This window comes from Panthera uncia, chromosome C2, assembly GCF_023721935.1.
Source record: "Panthera uncia isolate 11264 chromosome C2, Puncia_PCG_1.0, whole genome shotgun sequence".
NCBI classification, from domain to species: domain Eukaryota; kingdom Metazoa; phylum Chordata; class Mammalia; order Carnivora; family Felidae; genus Panthera; species Panthera uncia.
In genome coordinates this window covers 85,217,503-85,234,591 of record NC_064810.1, presented here as the reverse complement: position 1 = coordinate 85,234,591, position 17,089 = coordinate 85,217,503, and the positions used below count along the sequence as shown (strand labels likewise).

The window sequence follows — 17,089 nt, the reverse complement described above, 5'->3', positions numbered from 1 at the left end:
GCCTGAAAAAGGGCTGTTCTTAGACATAGGCAATACTCTTTGATATTCTGCACCTCATCAGTAGCATTAGCCTGTGGAAACACTGAGCTAAGACTGATATGGACTTTGGAATGCTGGTCTGCTGCTCAGAACTGTTTTCTGGTGAATCCAATTACAGACCCCAGTTGGGAGACTCAGAGAATACCAGCTAAATGTGCATTTCATATGCAGGGTCAGAGCTTCTCACTCAGAAGCACTTAGGACTAATGAATTCAGGCCTCCTGTCTTATCTGCTTGACATCCTGGTTCAAGTGGGCAGGATATAATGAGGCCCTGGGACTGCATTCATTGTAAAAATGTTTTATTTTATTAGAATAATAACCTGGAAAGAGCCCTGGATTGGATCTTTAGTCACCCTGAGTTTGAGGAGGACAGTGACTTTGTGATCGAGATGGAGAATAACGCCAATGCAAACATTATTTCTGAGGCCAAGCCTGAAGGACCTAGAGTCAAGGATGGATCTGGAAGTAAGTTCTTGCCTTAGGGATCGTCTGAGCAATCGTGACCATCCGTTGGCTCATGCCCTCCTCCCCCCACCCCAACTCACATTAAAACCTTTGCCATCATCCACAATCAACACAGATACCGTCTTCTCGTAAATGGTGCATTTTGCCATTTTTTCATGGCCGTGGTGACCCGATGAAGTCTTGGACAAACTTAAGAGTCGTGTTGCCTAGAACTGTGTGTGCTTAAGCTTAGTGATTGCTGTCAATTTGTCACTCCTTTGAGATAAATTTTTTTCATGGACCGTGGAAATTTTTGTCCAAATGAGAGCATTTACTTTCATGGTAGTATTTTTTTGAATAATTGAAAAGCAGTCTTATACCCTTGACCCTGTCATTGCCCATACCAACTGCTCATAATTTTCTGAACAGCTATCAAGAGGAAGAGGCCAGTATTCTACTTTTTTTTTAAGTTAGTTTGTTTATTTATTTATTTATTTTAGTAATCTCTACACCCAGTGTGGGGCTCAAACTCACGACTCTGAGATCAAGAGTCATACAGTATTCAACCTTTTAATAGCAAACACATATGTATCACTAGGTGCCGGGCACTTATTCTAAGAACTTGGTATATAGACCCTCATTTAATCTTCAACACACCTATTTTACATGTGAGAAAACAGAGGCACAGAAAGATTACATCCTTGCCCAAGTCACACAGCTCTTAAGAGATGGAGCTAGAGGGGCGCCTGGGTGGCTCAGTCAGTTGAGCGTCCGACTTCGGCTCAGGTCATGATCTCACGGTCCGTGAGTTCGAGCCCCGAGTCGGGCTCTGTGCTGACAGCTCAGAGCCTGGAGCCTGTTTCGGATTCTGTGTCTCCCTCTCTCTCTGCCCCTCCCCTGTTCATGCTCTGTCTCTCTGTCTCAAAAATAAATAAATGTTAAAAAAAAAAATTAAAAAAAAAAAAAAAGAGATGGAGCTAGAATTCAAACCCAGAATCTCATGTTCTTTACCACTATGATGCCCTGCTTCTTGAGCTGTCATCGCCTCTAGAAGAGTGTTGTCTTATTAGCCTGGTGGTCACCACCTCCTTGAGTCAGAGGCCAGCGCGCCTCATTGCTCAGCATTATTTCTTTTGCACACCTCCTTCCCCCACCACATATAGCTCAGCTGCCTTGCTGCTGTAGCCACACCACCAGCTTACTCAGGGCATCGACTCTCCCTACTTCTAGGCCTTTGCTCAGGTTAATCCTTAATTGTGAAATGCCCTTCTCTCCCATCACTTCCCACTAAAATCCTTACCATTATTCAGAACTTGGCCACAGATTCTATTCCGTGGGACTGCTTTCCCAGGATCTTCATAATTAGTGCTTCCTTATCTCATGCCAGTAATAATTATACTGATATTAATGATACTTCCGTTTGTGCCACAGTTAATCCTCACAATAATCCTATGAGGTAGATATCATTATTATGTCCATTTTATAAATGAAAAAAATGAGGTAGAAGAGAAGGTTAAGCTTGTCGAGGTCACATAGCTAGCTAGTGATGGGTGTAGAATCAGAATTCCAATCCAGGTAATCTGCCTCCAGAGCCTGTGACTGAAACCCCTATAACATAATGTTTATTCTTTTGTTATTAGAAGTTTCAAATTCATCTTGCAACATAAAATTATTTATGTAAATATTTGCATCTCCTGTTTGGGAGCTTGTGGAAGGGAGAGGCTGTTTTATTTTTATAAAGCTCATGGTGTCTAGCACATAGAAAGTACCAAGTAAAAAATAATTGGATTTAATTAATTTTACATTAGCAGCATTTTTTCCTGTAATAATAAAGCTGTAGCTCTCATTAATGGTCCACGCATTAGTGGTCTTACAGGATCTGTAATGTGTATATTGATTTACCTCTAGAGATAGACGGTGGGAGGGAAACTTTCTTCTTCTTTTATATAAAATAGGAATTTCTTCACTGAAACTTGTTATCCCGACTGGGTAAGAAAATGATGAGATCTAGTTCTCCCAATTTCCATATTCTTCTAAGAGTCTTGTATTACTTTTTGGAAATTGGTGACTAATGGATGTTACTCAATAATTCATGAGCAGGATTTTATTACATGTTACATATCTATCGGTCCACTTCTTCCTTGATTTTCTGTAATGGACTTTCTTTGGGGATGGTACGTCCTCCTCATGGAAGGAATAAACCACAAGATGGGGCCATTGTAAAGCTGCCAAGATATTTGGCTGCAGAAAGAGGGAGAATCTGATCCTTACATTTTCCTGTTTTCTGATGGAGCTTGGAAGGACCAGTCACTCTCTTACAGATGGTCATTAATGGTCTGGAACAGCCACATCATCTCCCTGGGCTTACTGACTTGGAGTGATCTGCAGGTACTTCTGGTGCTGCTGGTTTTGAGTTTCATCCTTGAATGGGATGTCACGATGATGCTTTTAAGCATCCTTAAATTGCAGGCACTTGGGGCCAAGCTCTGTGGTCTTATTCTTCACTGCCCCCAAATTTAGGGCTCCTGTGGGTGAGGGTGGGGAAGGAGACAGTGATGCACCATGAGAAATCAGGTATAGAATATACTGCATCTAAAAGCAGTAGTAGGTGAAAATTTTAATTATGAAAAGCCAAAGAAGTATAACCCACCCTAACTTACCCATTGCGTTTTGCATCCGATTTTTAAGAAAAACGGATGTTTTTAAAGTAGACTTTCCAGCACCATCTGCCTTGCCCATGGGAGGTGATCATAAAAATGAATGATTGAATGAAGGATGAATGAATGTTGGGAGATAAAGTTTTTGCTGTCTCCATTAAGTGCCAGATGGAGGAATTGGTAGTGTACCGTTTTGTGTTCTATCACATAAATCACAGGAAAAGAAAAAGATGATTTCTTATACTTAGCTGCATTAGCACTCCCAAACTCAAATGTCAGTCACTTCTTTTTTTAAAAATATTAACATTTATATTATTTTTCTTATAATTAAAAAGGGTATTTAATAATTTTAGCAACTTGAGAAAGTGCAGATATATGAAAAGAAGAAAATAAAAATTACTTACAATCCTACTTCCCAGTCATAACCACTATTAATATTTTGTGTGTGTTCTTTAGGCCTTTCTATGAAACTGTATAAAAATGAATATAAATATGTATATTTATGAAAGTAGAACATTCATGGGACGTCTCAGTGACTCAGTCGGTTAAACATCTGACTCTTGATTTCAGCTCAGGTCATGATATCACAGTTTGTGGGATTGAGCCCCATGTTGGTATGGGGGGTGGGCACTCTCAGTGCAGTGCCTACTTGGGATTCTCATTCTCTGTCTGTCCCTCCCCCACTTGTGTGCTCTGTCTCTCAAAATAAATAAAATTAAAAACAACCACAATAAAAAAAGCAAACATTCATTCTGTACATGCTGTTTATAACCTGCTTTTCCCCTGTGTGTGTACATATATGTAAGTCTAAATCGTTGAACGTATGCCAATAATATCCCATGTACAGTAGTACCATAATTTATACACCTGATTTTAGGGCAGCTAATCATTATATAAATAAAAGACAGTTGTAGAAAGAGTTTCAAATAATAGGGTTATTTTTACATCCAGAAGATAATAGCAATTATTTTTAAATAATACATGTCTTAAAGGATGAATTCTGTTTACAGAAGTACAACAAATACCTCCTTCAGTCACTGTCCAGATAGTAACCATTTGTTCCATGTTTAAGTTTTTTTCTCTTCTGTGCTCCCTTACTTTTTTCTCTATTAAAAATTATTTGATTATTTCCTTAGGGTAAATTTCAGAAGTGAAGTTTTTGAGTCAAAACTGTGTATTTTCAGGGTTTTAATGCAGATTATTACATTGGCCCCCAAAAGCCAGCTCTGGTGACTCTCTTGCTCCCCTGTCCCTCGCACCAGTGCCGTCAGGCTAAGTACTGCCCTTAGTTTTCATATTTTTATTGGCTGGTTGTTTTTCTTCTTGTGTTAATCACTTCCTCATTTCCTTTGGTCCATTTTCCCATTTTTTATTGAGGTTTTCATCTGTTTTTTATTGATTTGTATGAGAGTTTCATATATTGCATATTAGCTTGGGAATACCTGGTAGCTCGACAATATTGAGTTTTTCTGGCCAGAAACTTGCTATTTATCCTTTTTTTTTTTTTTTTTTTTTTTTTTTCACCTCTCCCTTCCCCCGCCCTTGCAAAGCTATATGGTTTTCTTCATAAACTTCCTGTGTATTTGTGGTTTAGTGTCTTCTCAGAATTACATTTTCTGTTACTTATGAATATAATTTTAATGTATTTTTAAATATAATTTTTCCCCATTATGTTTTCTAAATTGTTACTGCTGAATTTTGGAAAGTTCCTGATCTTGTAATTGGCCATTCTGTAGGGATTCGGTTAGAATTACATTAAACTCATAGAGGTTCACCTTGGGAGATGTGTATTCTGTGTGGGGTAGGTTGTTTACATTCCCAAAACATTGCTTTGGATCTCTTTTTGGGTTGGTGACTTGGTGGAGACATTTGACTTGGTGGTAATGGAGACAATTTAATGGTTTAGGTAATTGTTATTTAGGAGCAAAATGGAGAGCCAAAACCGACAGGAAAACCAAGTAAAACCAACAAACTCCGTTTTCCGGTTCTGCTGTAAGTGGAAGGAGAGCTGAGCCAAACTTATCTAAGCAAAAAGGGAAGTATTGTATCATAAAACCTGGACAGTCCCAGGGAGACCATGCCCTTGAGCCCTTGATTCTGGGACTGAACCCCCCCCCCCCGCTTTTTTTTAGTTTGTTTTAGAGAGAGAGACGGAATGTGCTAGTGTGAGGGGGAGAGGGGGCAGAGGGAAAGAGACAGAGAGAATCTTAAGCAGGCTCCATGCTCCACGAGGAGCCCAGCACAGGGCTCGATCCCACAACCCTGGGATCATGACCTAAGCTGAAATCACAAGTCCAGATGCTTAACTGACTGAGCCACCCAGGCGCCCCTGGGACTGAAACCCTTATATCTGTTTGTTCCCCTTGGCTCTGCTTCCTCTGGGTTGGTGCCACTCTCAGACAGCGTCTCCCTAATGGCCCTGAGGTGACTTCCAGTGCCTCCTACAATGTATGTCTCCAGGTTAAAATCCAGTGGAGTACTGTCCTGGAGTTCTTAGCGAAGGTCCTGAGAATCTGAGTCATGTGCTGCCCAGCCTTCCCCTGATCACTGGACCCACTCATGGAACCTGAGGGTGGAGACCTTCCTTCCTAGCTTGTGATCTGAAAAGGGAAGGGAGTAGTCCTGGACCAGGAATATCAGCGTCATCTGTGAACTGGTTAGAAATGAATATTCTTGGGCGCCACTCTAGACCTATCGAATTAGGACCTCACAGGTGGTCCAGCAATTTAGGAGTCAGCAAGCCCTCTAGGTGGTTCTAATTCAGCCAAACTTTGGGAACCACCACCCTACAAGCCAGGTTAGGTTACCATTGCCTTAAGAAGGAGGACAGTGGCTGCTGGGACATCACTATACCATGTTAATGTGGAAAATAATGGCAAGATAGGTGTTTGAATTAGGAAAAAAGTGACTATATAAGGACAGGGATTACTGAAGCACTTGTACTGGGGCACCTGGGTGGCTCAGTCGGTTAAGTGTCTGACTGGCTCAGGTCGTGATCTTGTGGTTTGTGAGTTGGAGCCCTGCGTCAGGCTCTGTGGCGACAGCTCAGAGCCTGGGAGCCTGCTTCAGATTCTATGTCTCCCTCCCTCTCTCCCCCTCCCTCACTAGAACTCTGTCTGTGTCTCTCTCTCTCTCTCAAAAATAAACATTTAGAAAAATTAAGAAAAAAGAAGGGTTAATGCTAACAACACTGGGTGAAATAGCGTGTCACTTATTGAATGTCTGCTAAGGCACCAGCTACTTCCTCCACAGCTTTCCTTCACTCCTTATGGCTGGGTGTTCAGATGAGGAAACAGGGACCTGACAAGTTAGGTGACTTGGTGGTGGGAGAACCAGCTTGGAATTCAGGTCTGTCTGATTTTGAAACCTGTGTACCTCCTCCTTCATCTTACTGAAGATTTTCTAAATTGGAAGGGAAGGAGGAGTCTGTTTTTCAAAAGGCTCTATTTATCATCATATTCTGCACATTGTAGGGCTATCACCTAACTTTCTGTTGAGTTTTTAAATATTATAAAAAGTGCAAAAATCAGGCCTTTCAGTCTGACCTATCTGGGCTTTTGCCATTTGCAAAATTATTTCTGTTTCTGTGTTGTGCTTAACGAGCATTTAATCTTTCTTTCTTTCTTTCTCTCTCTCTTTCTTTCTTTCTTTCTTTTTTTTTAAGAACTCACTGATTGCCAAGGTAATTAAAATGTGATTAGGCTGTGATTACTCAAAATCTGCTCTGGCTCCTTCAGCCGCATCGCTGTAATGGCACAGACAGCTTCTACTGCAGCTGAGATTTTCCAGCAAGGGGAGCAGAGAGACATTTATATAATGGTGGGTCTCCCAAAGTGTCAGGGTCCCTGAGGGATGCAACGGGAATAGGATCCACAGAGCAGGAGGTACAACCACGCAGCGGAGCTAAACACAGGTGGTCTACTGGAAAGCAACACACACTTAATGCAGCTGGGCTCCTGAGCCCATGCATTTCAGTATCTGCTTGTAATTCCTATAGGCCTTTTTTTTTTTTTTTTAATGGTATTATTGGAAGTTAAGAGGAAGCCAGTCTGAAATAAGCTAATTTATACTAAAGTATGAATGACTGAGAACTATTAAGCTTTGGAGGGGATTGGTTGATATTTAGAGTTTTAGGCAGTATAAGAAAGAGAAGTCAAGAGGTTTTGGTAATTTTGAGCTGGCTGAGGTTGGGGAGCCCATTTGTAGGCTCTTTAAGACTCTGTCTTTGTTGTCAGCTGCCTTAAGCTGTTCTTGATTTACCCAAATGCTCCTTTTGCTTTTTTTGGGAATTCTGAAGTTTTCTCAAAGCTCCAAATCCAAATCTACCCTGTTCTCTCCCCCCCACCTCCCACTGTGTTCTTTTCTCAGAGCAGTGATGAGGGAAATCAAGCTGTTCTGGGTAGAAATTGTTTGCAGATATAAGGTTTTTGTGAGTCAAATGTTAATAAATTGGGAATGATATCCACCCCCCCCCCCACCGTTGTACAGAAGGAGTTAGAGGTGGGTAATGGATCCAGTTATTCCAGTTAGGAAGATTCAGTTGGAAGACTCAGTTTGGGTTTCTTACCAAAAAGCTGTGGAGCCCCTGGGGTCTCGCTGGTCCTTTCAAGGAATCTGTTGGTGTTTGTGTACTCTGTGCATGCTCTGTAGACTAACTAATGTGTCACACCCTTACAAGATAGTACTGCTTTTCAAATATACAGCATATAGATGCTATAATGGCTTAACAAATATAAATTCATTGAACTGCACTTCCGAATCTAGAGTTGCTTTAGGTCATTACGAGTTGTTGAACTATACTTTTCAAAAAGGTAAAATCATGATTTTCAGGTACATATAAACTGAGCACGTATCACAGATTTTCTTTGACTCATTAATTACTGAGGGGACCAGTTAGTTTTTATTACTGGTTCAAAGCATCGGAGAAGCCAGGATGTTGAAAGATAATTTGACTGCTGAGTTAAATATAAAATTAGTGTCTCAGGGTCATAAATCCTTGAGGGTATACAATCCACTGGAAAGAAATTTTTTGTACTTTTACCAAACAAAAATCTACAAGTTAATGAGTAACTTTACTAAGTCTGGGACCTTTAGTCAGTAGTAAGCAGTGAGATGAACTTTCATTCCCCTAGACTGAGGCCAGCAAGCCTTTCCTCTAAAGGGCCGGAGAATAAATGTTTCAGGCTTTGTGGGCCATAATTATGTCATCTGGTATTTTTGTCCCTCTCCTCCTTCCTTTCTCCTTGGCAGTACAGAAGTAGTCTGAGGGCTGGATTTGGCTTATGAGCCATCATAGTATGCCAGTCCCTACCCTAGACAACCCTTGGGTGGCCATTCCTCCATATGACATGAAAGGGCAGGCTGCCTGGCTCCTCTGTTTTCCACGTGCCACCCTTGTTTTCTGACAGTCCTTTCTCAAAGAATACAATCAGGGTATAGTCACTGTTTTATTGTTTAGGGGCAGTGGTGGTAAAATTTTGATATTAAAAAATTCTTCATATTAGGAAGGTTGGACACATTTTTCTAATGTTCAAAAAAGGACAAGTTTTGTTGGGAGAGGGAAGTGAGGGGGAAAGATGTGAGTTGGAGACACTGTTTAATTCTGGCTTTCTAGAGGGACATAGTGGTTTAGGCAGTTTTGTCCAGCTCTTCCGGGTACTTCCAGAGTTTCTCTGTTGCAAGTCAGTATTTAAAAAATGATTTGCCTTGCCTCAAACTGCTTTTTCTATCTCCGTGAAGAGGGGTCTGCACATTTTTTGGGAGTGTGTGCACTGATGCTGTTTTTTTAGAGGGAGGCCTCTGGGAACTTGGAGAAGAATCAGCAGTAGCTGCCCTGTTGGGTTTATTCGCCTTCACTTTCTCTTTTGGAAGCAAATATCAATTGAGATTTCTTACCTGTTGAGTTTTTGCAAATGCATTGGGAGAGATGCTCTCTTTTGCTGGCGGTTCCAGCAGGAGGTCTTGAATAATGCATGGGGTGGTTGCTTATATTGATAAACATTGTTAATTTTAATTATAGGACTAAGATTTATGCTAATCCTTTTTTTTTCTTTAATTCATTTTTATGATTCTGAGTATACATTGAATTGTTTTTAACCAAAGAGAGGAGAAATGCCTTTGGGGGCTTGGGAATGTATGGATCCATCCCTTTCTCTGTCTTGTTTTGTCAGCTCATTGGCTGTGTTGGGGTCTAAGCCATGTTTCATTGTATGACCCGTGCTTAATGTGAGCAATGTTCATTAGATACTCTGTTCAATTATTTACATCATTGTTTTGGGGATCAGTTCCGTGGGAGGGGGGAAGTCTTGGTTAGGGTATCATGTCCTGTCTTTATTTCATGAAGACTCTAAGAGAGCAGCTTCATTTTGGGAGACCAGTACTGTATCTCAGACTGAAGTATTGGAATTTGATATAGAATTATTCCAAAGAGTTAAAAAAAATTTTTTTTTAATGTTTATTCATTTTTGAGAGAGAGAGTGAGAGAGAGTTAATGGGGGGGGGGGATGGTGCAGAGAGAGAGGGAGACACAGAAACCGAAGCAGGCTGCAGGCTCCAGGCTCCGAGCTGTCGCACAGAGGCAGATGTGGGGCTTGAACCCGAGAACCAATGAGATCATGACCTGAGCTGAAGTTGGATGCTTAACCAACTGAGCCACCCAGACACCCCATTCCAAAGAGTTTTAAAAACCAGCCAGGGTCTAGAAACATGAACCGGTCTCTGCCCACACTCTCCCTTGCTTACTGTAGGGTAGGTTCTTAGTGTTGGGGGTGCCAAGGGGAGGGAAGACCAAAAAGGGTGCTTGGGTCACTATTTCAAAAACTAAGTGCCAGGCAAAATGATTGCCACTCATAATTGTTTTTGCCTGGTTTCAGGTTTTAAACTTGGATTTTATTTATTGATTGATTGACTTAGTCATCAGTTGATATGACAGCTAACAACAAAAATTTAGTTAATGATGGGAAAAGCAATCCCCTCTGAATATCTTTTTTAATAATTATTTTTTTAAAGTTTATTTTGAGAGAGAGAGAGGGGAGGGAGGGAGGGATGGGCAGAGAGAGAGGTAAAGAATAAATCTCAAGCAGGCTCCACACTGTCAGCTTGCAGCCCGACGTGGGCCCCGAAGTCACAAACTGTAAGATTGTGACCTGAGCTGAAATCAAGAGTCAGATGCTTGACTGAGCCTACCAGGAACCCCCTTTTTTAATAATTATTTTACTAATTTATATTTTGGTAGGTGGTTTATAAAATATATACAATATAAGATGATATAAAAACAAGTGAAGAAATGGAGTGAACGGAGTTGTTCTCTAATTCATACATTTATTTATATGTTCAGCAAATACCTATGAAGCATCTATTGCATGCTAAGCCACCATTCTCTGTGTCAGGAATATTTCAGTAAACATAACAGACCGACTTCTTATCCTTATGGAGATATATACTAATCTGAGATAAAAGGAGATAGACAATAAATAAACACACAAGTAAGTATGTAATGTGACAGGAGTTACTTCATGCTGTGTGGACAGTAATAAAGCAAGGTTGGGGGTGAGCTTAGGAGTGAGGGTGGGGGTGGAAGGGAGAGTTGCTCTTTTACAAGGTGGTTCAGGAAGTCCTCTCCGAGGTGATATTTCATCCATGGTCTCAATGAAGTAAGGAGTGAAGTAAGTAAATGACATCTGAAAGAATAGTTTCAGAGAGGGAACAATAATAGAGGCTTGAAGGCCAGAACATGCTGGGTGTTTGAGGAGTAACCAGGAGGTTAGAGTAGCTGGGATGGAGTGAGGGGGAGAAGGGGAGTAGCCAGGGTGGAGTGAGGGGGAGGGGGGAGTAGCCATGGTGGAGTAAGGGGGATGGTGTGTAGCAGGGGTGGAGTGTGGGGGAGAAGGGGAGTAGCCCAGGTGGAGTGAGGGGGAGAAGGGGAATAGCTGGGATGGAGTGAGGGGGAGCAAGGGAATAGTTGGGGTGGAGTGAGGGGGAGGGGGGAAGTAGCTGAGGTGATGTGAAGGGGATAGGGGAAGTAGCCAGGGTGGAGTGAGGGGGAGAGGGGCAGGAGATTGGCCTCATAGGTCATTGTGAGAGGAAGAGTTTACTGTGAGATACAGGATGCCACTGGGAAGATTTTGAATAGTAGTAATCACAGTTTGACTTCCATTTAAAGACCACTGTGACAGCCATACTGAGAATAGTCAGTAGAGGGCGAGGGAGGAAGCAAGGAGCCCAGATAGGGGGCTGTTGTAAAAATTCAGACAAGTGATGACAGTAACTAGGATCAGGCATTACTAGTGGAGGTGGTAAAAAGTGGTTGGATGCTGGATATATTTTGAAGGAAATGCTGACAGGATTTGCTGATGCATTGGATGTGTGTAAAGAGCCTGAGGAGACATGAAACTGATATAACATTGTGTGTCAACTATACTCAAAAAAATTTACCGAAAAGAAAAATAAAGATGGGTGTCAAAGAGAAGTCAAAATTTTGTCCTGAATGGAAGAATGGAATCACCATTAACTGAGGTGGATAAGGCCGAAGAGGGAATGCTCAACAAACTGGAAATGAAAGGAGCTTTCTCAACCTGACAAAGAGCATCTACAAAAACCCCATAGCTCATATCATGCGTAATGGTGAAAGACTAAATGTTTTTCCTCTAAGGTCAGGAACAAGACAGGGATGTCCACTCTTGCCATTTCTATTTAGCATTGTAATAGAATATTCTAGCTAAGGCAATTAGGCAAGAAAAAGAAATAAAAGGCATCCAAGTTAGCAAAGAAGAAGTATAACTTCTGTCTATTTGCAGATGATATAATTTTGTATATAGAAAATCCAAAGGAATTCACTAAAAACTTTTAGGACTAATAAATGGATTTAACAAGATTATAAGAAACAAGATCAGCATACAAAATTCAATTGTATTTCTGGGCATTAGCAATGAACATTCCAGAAATTAAGAAAATAATTCCATTTAACTCCATGCAATGGGATGAGATCACCCAAAGAGAGTGTGTAGAATGGAGAAAAGAAAGGTCTGAGGTCTAAGTTCCAGGTCATCAGTGTTTGAAGGTCAGGGAGATGAGGAGGAGCCCACGAGGCAGCTGAACAACCAAGAGACAGTTGTGTCCTGGGGGCAAATATTTGAGGAAGGAGCAGGTGATCAGCAGTGCGTGATGTGAAGTGAAGGGGGAGTAAGGTCGGGACTTGTGGGAAAGTAAGTGGATGAGCCTGAGTGAACAGCAAAGGAGAGAAGGAATTAGAGAGGGAGGGTCAAGGGAAAGAGTGTGTCCAGAAACAATACTTTGGAAAATGCAATACAAATTAAGCACTAGAAAAATGAACAGGTAAGCTGATTTTCTTTCCTTATTAGATTCAACAGACATGAATACTGTTCTGAAATTATTATGAAAGTTTGTAAACACTCCGTCGTGGCCTGTAACAGTTTGCAGAGTGGACGGGTACCAGTCCATGGAGCCCACTCAGTGTTTTTAGATTGAGGCCTGGCCCGGGGAGCATGAGCTGAAATTCATTCAGAATGGGGATGTCCAGAATACTTTGCTAGATGGCAGGAGGTACTTGTTAGAGAATAAACATCGGTCTTACACTAAGGCTCTGTATTTTCTTCTTCAGAAAGCGTGAAGTCTGAATTTTGGTCCCGTATCGTTGTGAGCAAGTCAGAATCCACAAGAAGCCTACTGTGAAGCATTAGCCTTTTCTATAAATGACAACAGCTCTCTGCTGTCTTCCTCATAATCCTGACATTTGAATAGTATTTTAGTCTGAATTGCTCACTTACGCCTTATACAACCTTGTGAAGTGGGTGGATTTTTTAATCACTGTGAAGAAACGAGCTCAGAAAGAGGAAACCACTTTCTGCTCTCATGCTGCTTAGAAGTGAGAGAGCCAGGACTTCCCCGTTAGACCCATGAGCTTGCTACCAGACTTGGCTATGGGATTTTAAAGCCCCTTCCAGATAGGAATCTAATGTCAGCTGTGCTTTGATAGTTTATGTCCTGTGTTGTGATGAATTTGCAGGTCAAATTTGATGTCACTTTGGGTGTGTGTGTGGGTGGGTGGGTGTGTGTGTTCTCAGCATAGCAAGGTAAACAGTCTTTGTCTTTCAATCTAAACAGTTGCTAGGGTTCACTGTTGTTGGCTTTAATTTTTTTTAAGTTCATTTATTTATGAGAGATAGAGACAGCAAGAGTGGGGAAGGGGCAGAGAGAGAGGGAGACACAGAATCTGAAGCAGGCTCCTTCAGGCTCTGAGCTGTCAGCACAGAGCCCGGTGCAGGGCTCAAACTCACAAACTGTGAGATCATGACCTGAGCTGAAGTCGGATGCTTAACCAACTGAGCCCCATAGGCGCCCCCACTGTTCTTGGCTTTAAATTCTAATCAGAAGCGGCTTTGGTTTCTGGTAATGCTGCCTTGTAACAGAGGTGTTTCTTCTTTCATAGTGTATGAATTATTTGCGTTCATCAGTCACATGGGAACATCTACAATGAGTGGCCATTATGTTTGCCATATTAAAAAGGAAGGAAGGTAAGTCTTTTTTAGAAGGTAAATGATATCCATGTTTTATTAAGCACCTACTGTATGCCAGGGACTCTACTAGGTGTATATTATTGTTATATTATTTCATTTGGCTCTCAACAATGGTTTTGTAGGGATATACTCTTAAAGCCATTTTACACATCAAGACACAGGAGGCTCAGAGAAGTTGAATAGCTTGAACTTAGCCTGTAAGTAGCTGGTATTCAAAGCCTCTCTCAACCATTATACCAAAGTGACTTCCCAAAATTAAGATACATCCTGCAGCCGAATGTGTAGATATTTGGGACCTCCATAGGATTGCCAGTTTTAGCCAACAAAATGAGAAAACTGGATGCCCTGGAAATTTGAATTTCAGATAAACAACGAATAACTTTTTAGTATAAACATGTCTTCAGTATTACGTGGGATGTATTTACACTAAAAAATTGTTTGTTGCTTGCCTGCCATTTAAATCTAACTGGGTATCCTGTGTTTTATCTGGCGTCCCTAAACATCCACTGTTTTGCCTTATTGTGGCCTTACAGTGGGCTTCTTGGCTTCTTAAGTAGAACTGCTATGTGTGTGGTGAGCCGGGAATAAGACATCTACGGCATGTGAGGTTGCTGCTCTCTTCAGAACCTTCTCCTTGGGCTGGATCCCCACACACCCCACTGGTTTGTCTTCCTTGAGCTTTCCTCTGAGCAGCCTGTGTGTCGGCCTCCTGCTTGAGGCAATGCTCAGCCCCTGGGATGCTGGAGAAATGGAGTCTTGCCCTGTCCTGGTGGGATGTTGATCTCTCATACAACAAGATGCACTGCAGGGGAGACACGTCCCCCCACCCCTGCGACTTGGTTGTGCCCCTTTTTGGTACGTCTTTTAGTGCTGTCATCTTAACTTGATTAATGAAACAGTTGCGCACAGACACTTGATTTATAGTGAGAATTTTTTTTATTACTAAGCAAAATATTCTTCTTAAGAAAATGAGCTTAATTATAATTTAAAAAGCCATACAGTTCATGGCAAGGAATTTGTAAAGTGCAAAAACATGCAAAGGATATGTCATTTGAAAGCCTAAAGATAATCATTGTTTATATTTTGATAACGCTTCTCTTTGTTTTATTATTTTCGTTGGGAGAGGGTATATGTCTATGTACATATGCTATATATAAATGTACATATGTATTTACAACTTTTCTAAAAGAGTAAAGTATGCACACAGCACATACAATTTTTTAACCTTTTTCTCCACTTCATACCGTATTGAAATAATTTTCCCACTTTACCAAATATTCCTTGAAGACATTTTAATAGTTGTACAGTAGTTCACCACATGGCTCTTTACTTCTTACTTTTACCTAGTTTTATGTCTCAGGCTGAAATAAGTGCTGTCGTACATAATTCTTTGACTTAATTTCTGAGGCCATCTATGGATTTCTACAAAAGGGGTTATGAGATCAAAGGGTTTAAAATGTTTGGAAACCCCTTTAATGACCACTTTTGAGCTCAAGAATAAAAAAAGTAGTAGTAAATTCCCACCAGTGTTCTGTTCCTTTTTATACAACAGGCTTGGGTTTGGTTGTCTTAAAACATCTTGACTATTATAAGGATGGAGCAGTAACTTTTTTTCTGCTAAGCTTCCTGGGACTGACTGAAATCATCGAATTCTTCTCTTTTGTTTTCAGATGGGTGATCTACAATGACCACAGGGTGTGTGCCTCAGAAAGGCCCCCTAAGGACCTGGGCTACATGTACTTTTACCACAGGGTACCACGCTGAGCCTCAGATGTGCCAGTTGGCCAGAAGAAGCCACACGCCTTTTTAATTTGCCAAAAAAAAAAAAAAAAAAAAAAAAAAAAAAAGCAGAAGTTGGGACAGCCAGACATGAAATGAAGGAATACATGGGGGTATTTATAGTTTATTTAAAGAACATCATTTGACGCCTTCTGAAATAGAACTGGGAAGGAATTTCTATTAGTGATGATACACTACTGTAGATAGTTTTTCTTTTTATAAATGTTCAAGGAGAGGATGATTAAAAAAAAAAAAGTATTTATACTGCTGGTGGGGGATCTGCCAGTGTCACACCAAAAATGGGAATGTGCCATCAGCCCTCTGTTATGCTTTGGGGGCCCATGGTGTGGCCTCACCCCCAAATAAATGAGAAGCCCATTTTTGTTTCATATCAAAAATCAGTAATGGGATGGGCTTTATTTGTGACATAGTTTTTTCATTACACACAATTTCTGACCTGTCCATGTATAGAAGATAAGAGCATCTGCAATGAAAGGTATTTTTAATTTAATCGTATCAAAATTCATAATGTGATTGTGTGAATGTGTGAGGGTGAGACTGTTATCGTCAACCAGGAAATCTATGACAGGCTAGTTTTTAAAGGTTAAAGCAGTTGGTCTTAAGCATAGCTGAGAAAAGCAAGTAACTATTTTAAAGAAACTATAACTCAGGATTAGTTTTAAAAATTGGTTCCCCACTTAGATTTTCAGGAGTAAAAAGGGCTGAGTTGTCCCTTTAAAAAAGTGTTGTCAAGAATCCACCTGGGTTTGTGACATTTTGTGGGAGAATGCCGGATGCCCACAGCAGCACAACATTGTTCTTTGCCAAATAAAAGTAGATGAATTCTGGTTCTCAGCAGCCCTTCTCCCTAAGGCATAGTATGTATTTTTAGTTAAAATAGCTAATCTTACCATAACACGTAACAACTCCCTGGAATCCCACTAAGTGCCCCAAATTTGTCTGTAATTTTCTTGTCCCTGAGCTCTTTGCCTGCCTCCATTTTTACATTTTTCTGGGGCTAGAGTCTCCTCTTGGCCCTTTCTGGGCTAATCACCTCCTGACTTGCCTTTGCTGCTTGTTTGCTGTGACCAGCAGTGTGATCTTGGGCACCTTCAGGGCTTCAGATGCAAGGAAGCTTTATATGACATTGTGAAAAACCATCATTTCCATTTTGGTGTTTTAGTATTTTTGTTGCAACCTGGGATTAGATCAGGGTTTCAAATGTGATGAAAAAGTACAACAAGAGTGGTGTATAATCTTCCTGCAGCTCTGTACCGAATTCTAGAGTCTCTGGAGTTTCTATTTCAGATTATCCAGTCAAATGAAGAAGGATCTACTGCAGTCTGCCTAACGTGCATTTGATTGGTAGAAAGGATCTGTCTAGAAACTGTAGGAAAATAAAGTAGAACCAGTTGGGTAAAATACCACATGGACAAGTGGATTGCAACACGGTGAGTTGTGAGCAGTCAGGATTCTGGTTAAGATCGGGGCTCCTTTTACAGGAGATTAGCTACGCTGTATGTCTGAGGAGCACTGAGCCCGAGGCTGGGAGCCTGGAGACTTGGGTGCTGCCCCTAGCTGGGCAAGACCCTCATCCTCCCTGTGCCTCAGCTTCCTTATCTGCACAATACCA

At 41.1% G+C, this 17,089-nt stretch overlaps 1 protein-coding gene across 1 annotated transcript in view; it reads left to right on the top strand.

Moving 5' to 3' along the window:
• Positions 1 to 17,089, top strand: part of USP13 (ubiquitin specific peptidase 13) — a 116,304-nt gene extending 99,215 nt beyond the window's left edge. The window contains exons 19-21 of the mRNA XM_049629553.1: positions 353 to 506; positions 13,590 to 13,674; positions 15,348 to 17,089. Coding sequence (XP_049485510.1) covers positions 353 to 506; positions 13,590 to 13,674; positions 15,348 to 15,441 — 333 coding nt within the window. The 3' untranslated portion in view covers positions 15,442 to 17,089. The remainder of the gene's footprint in view (positions 1 to 352; positions 507 to 13,589; positions 13,675 to 15,347) is intronic.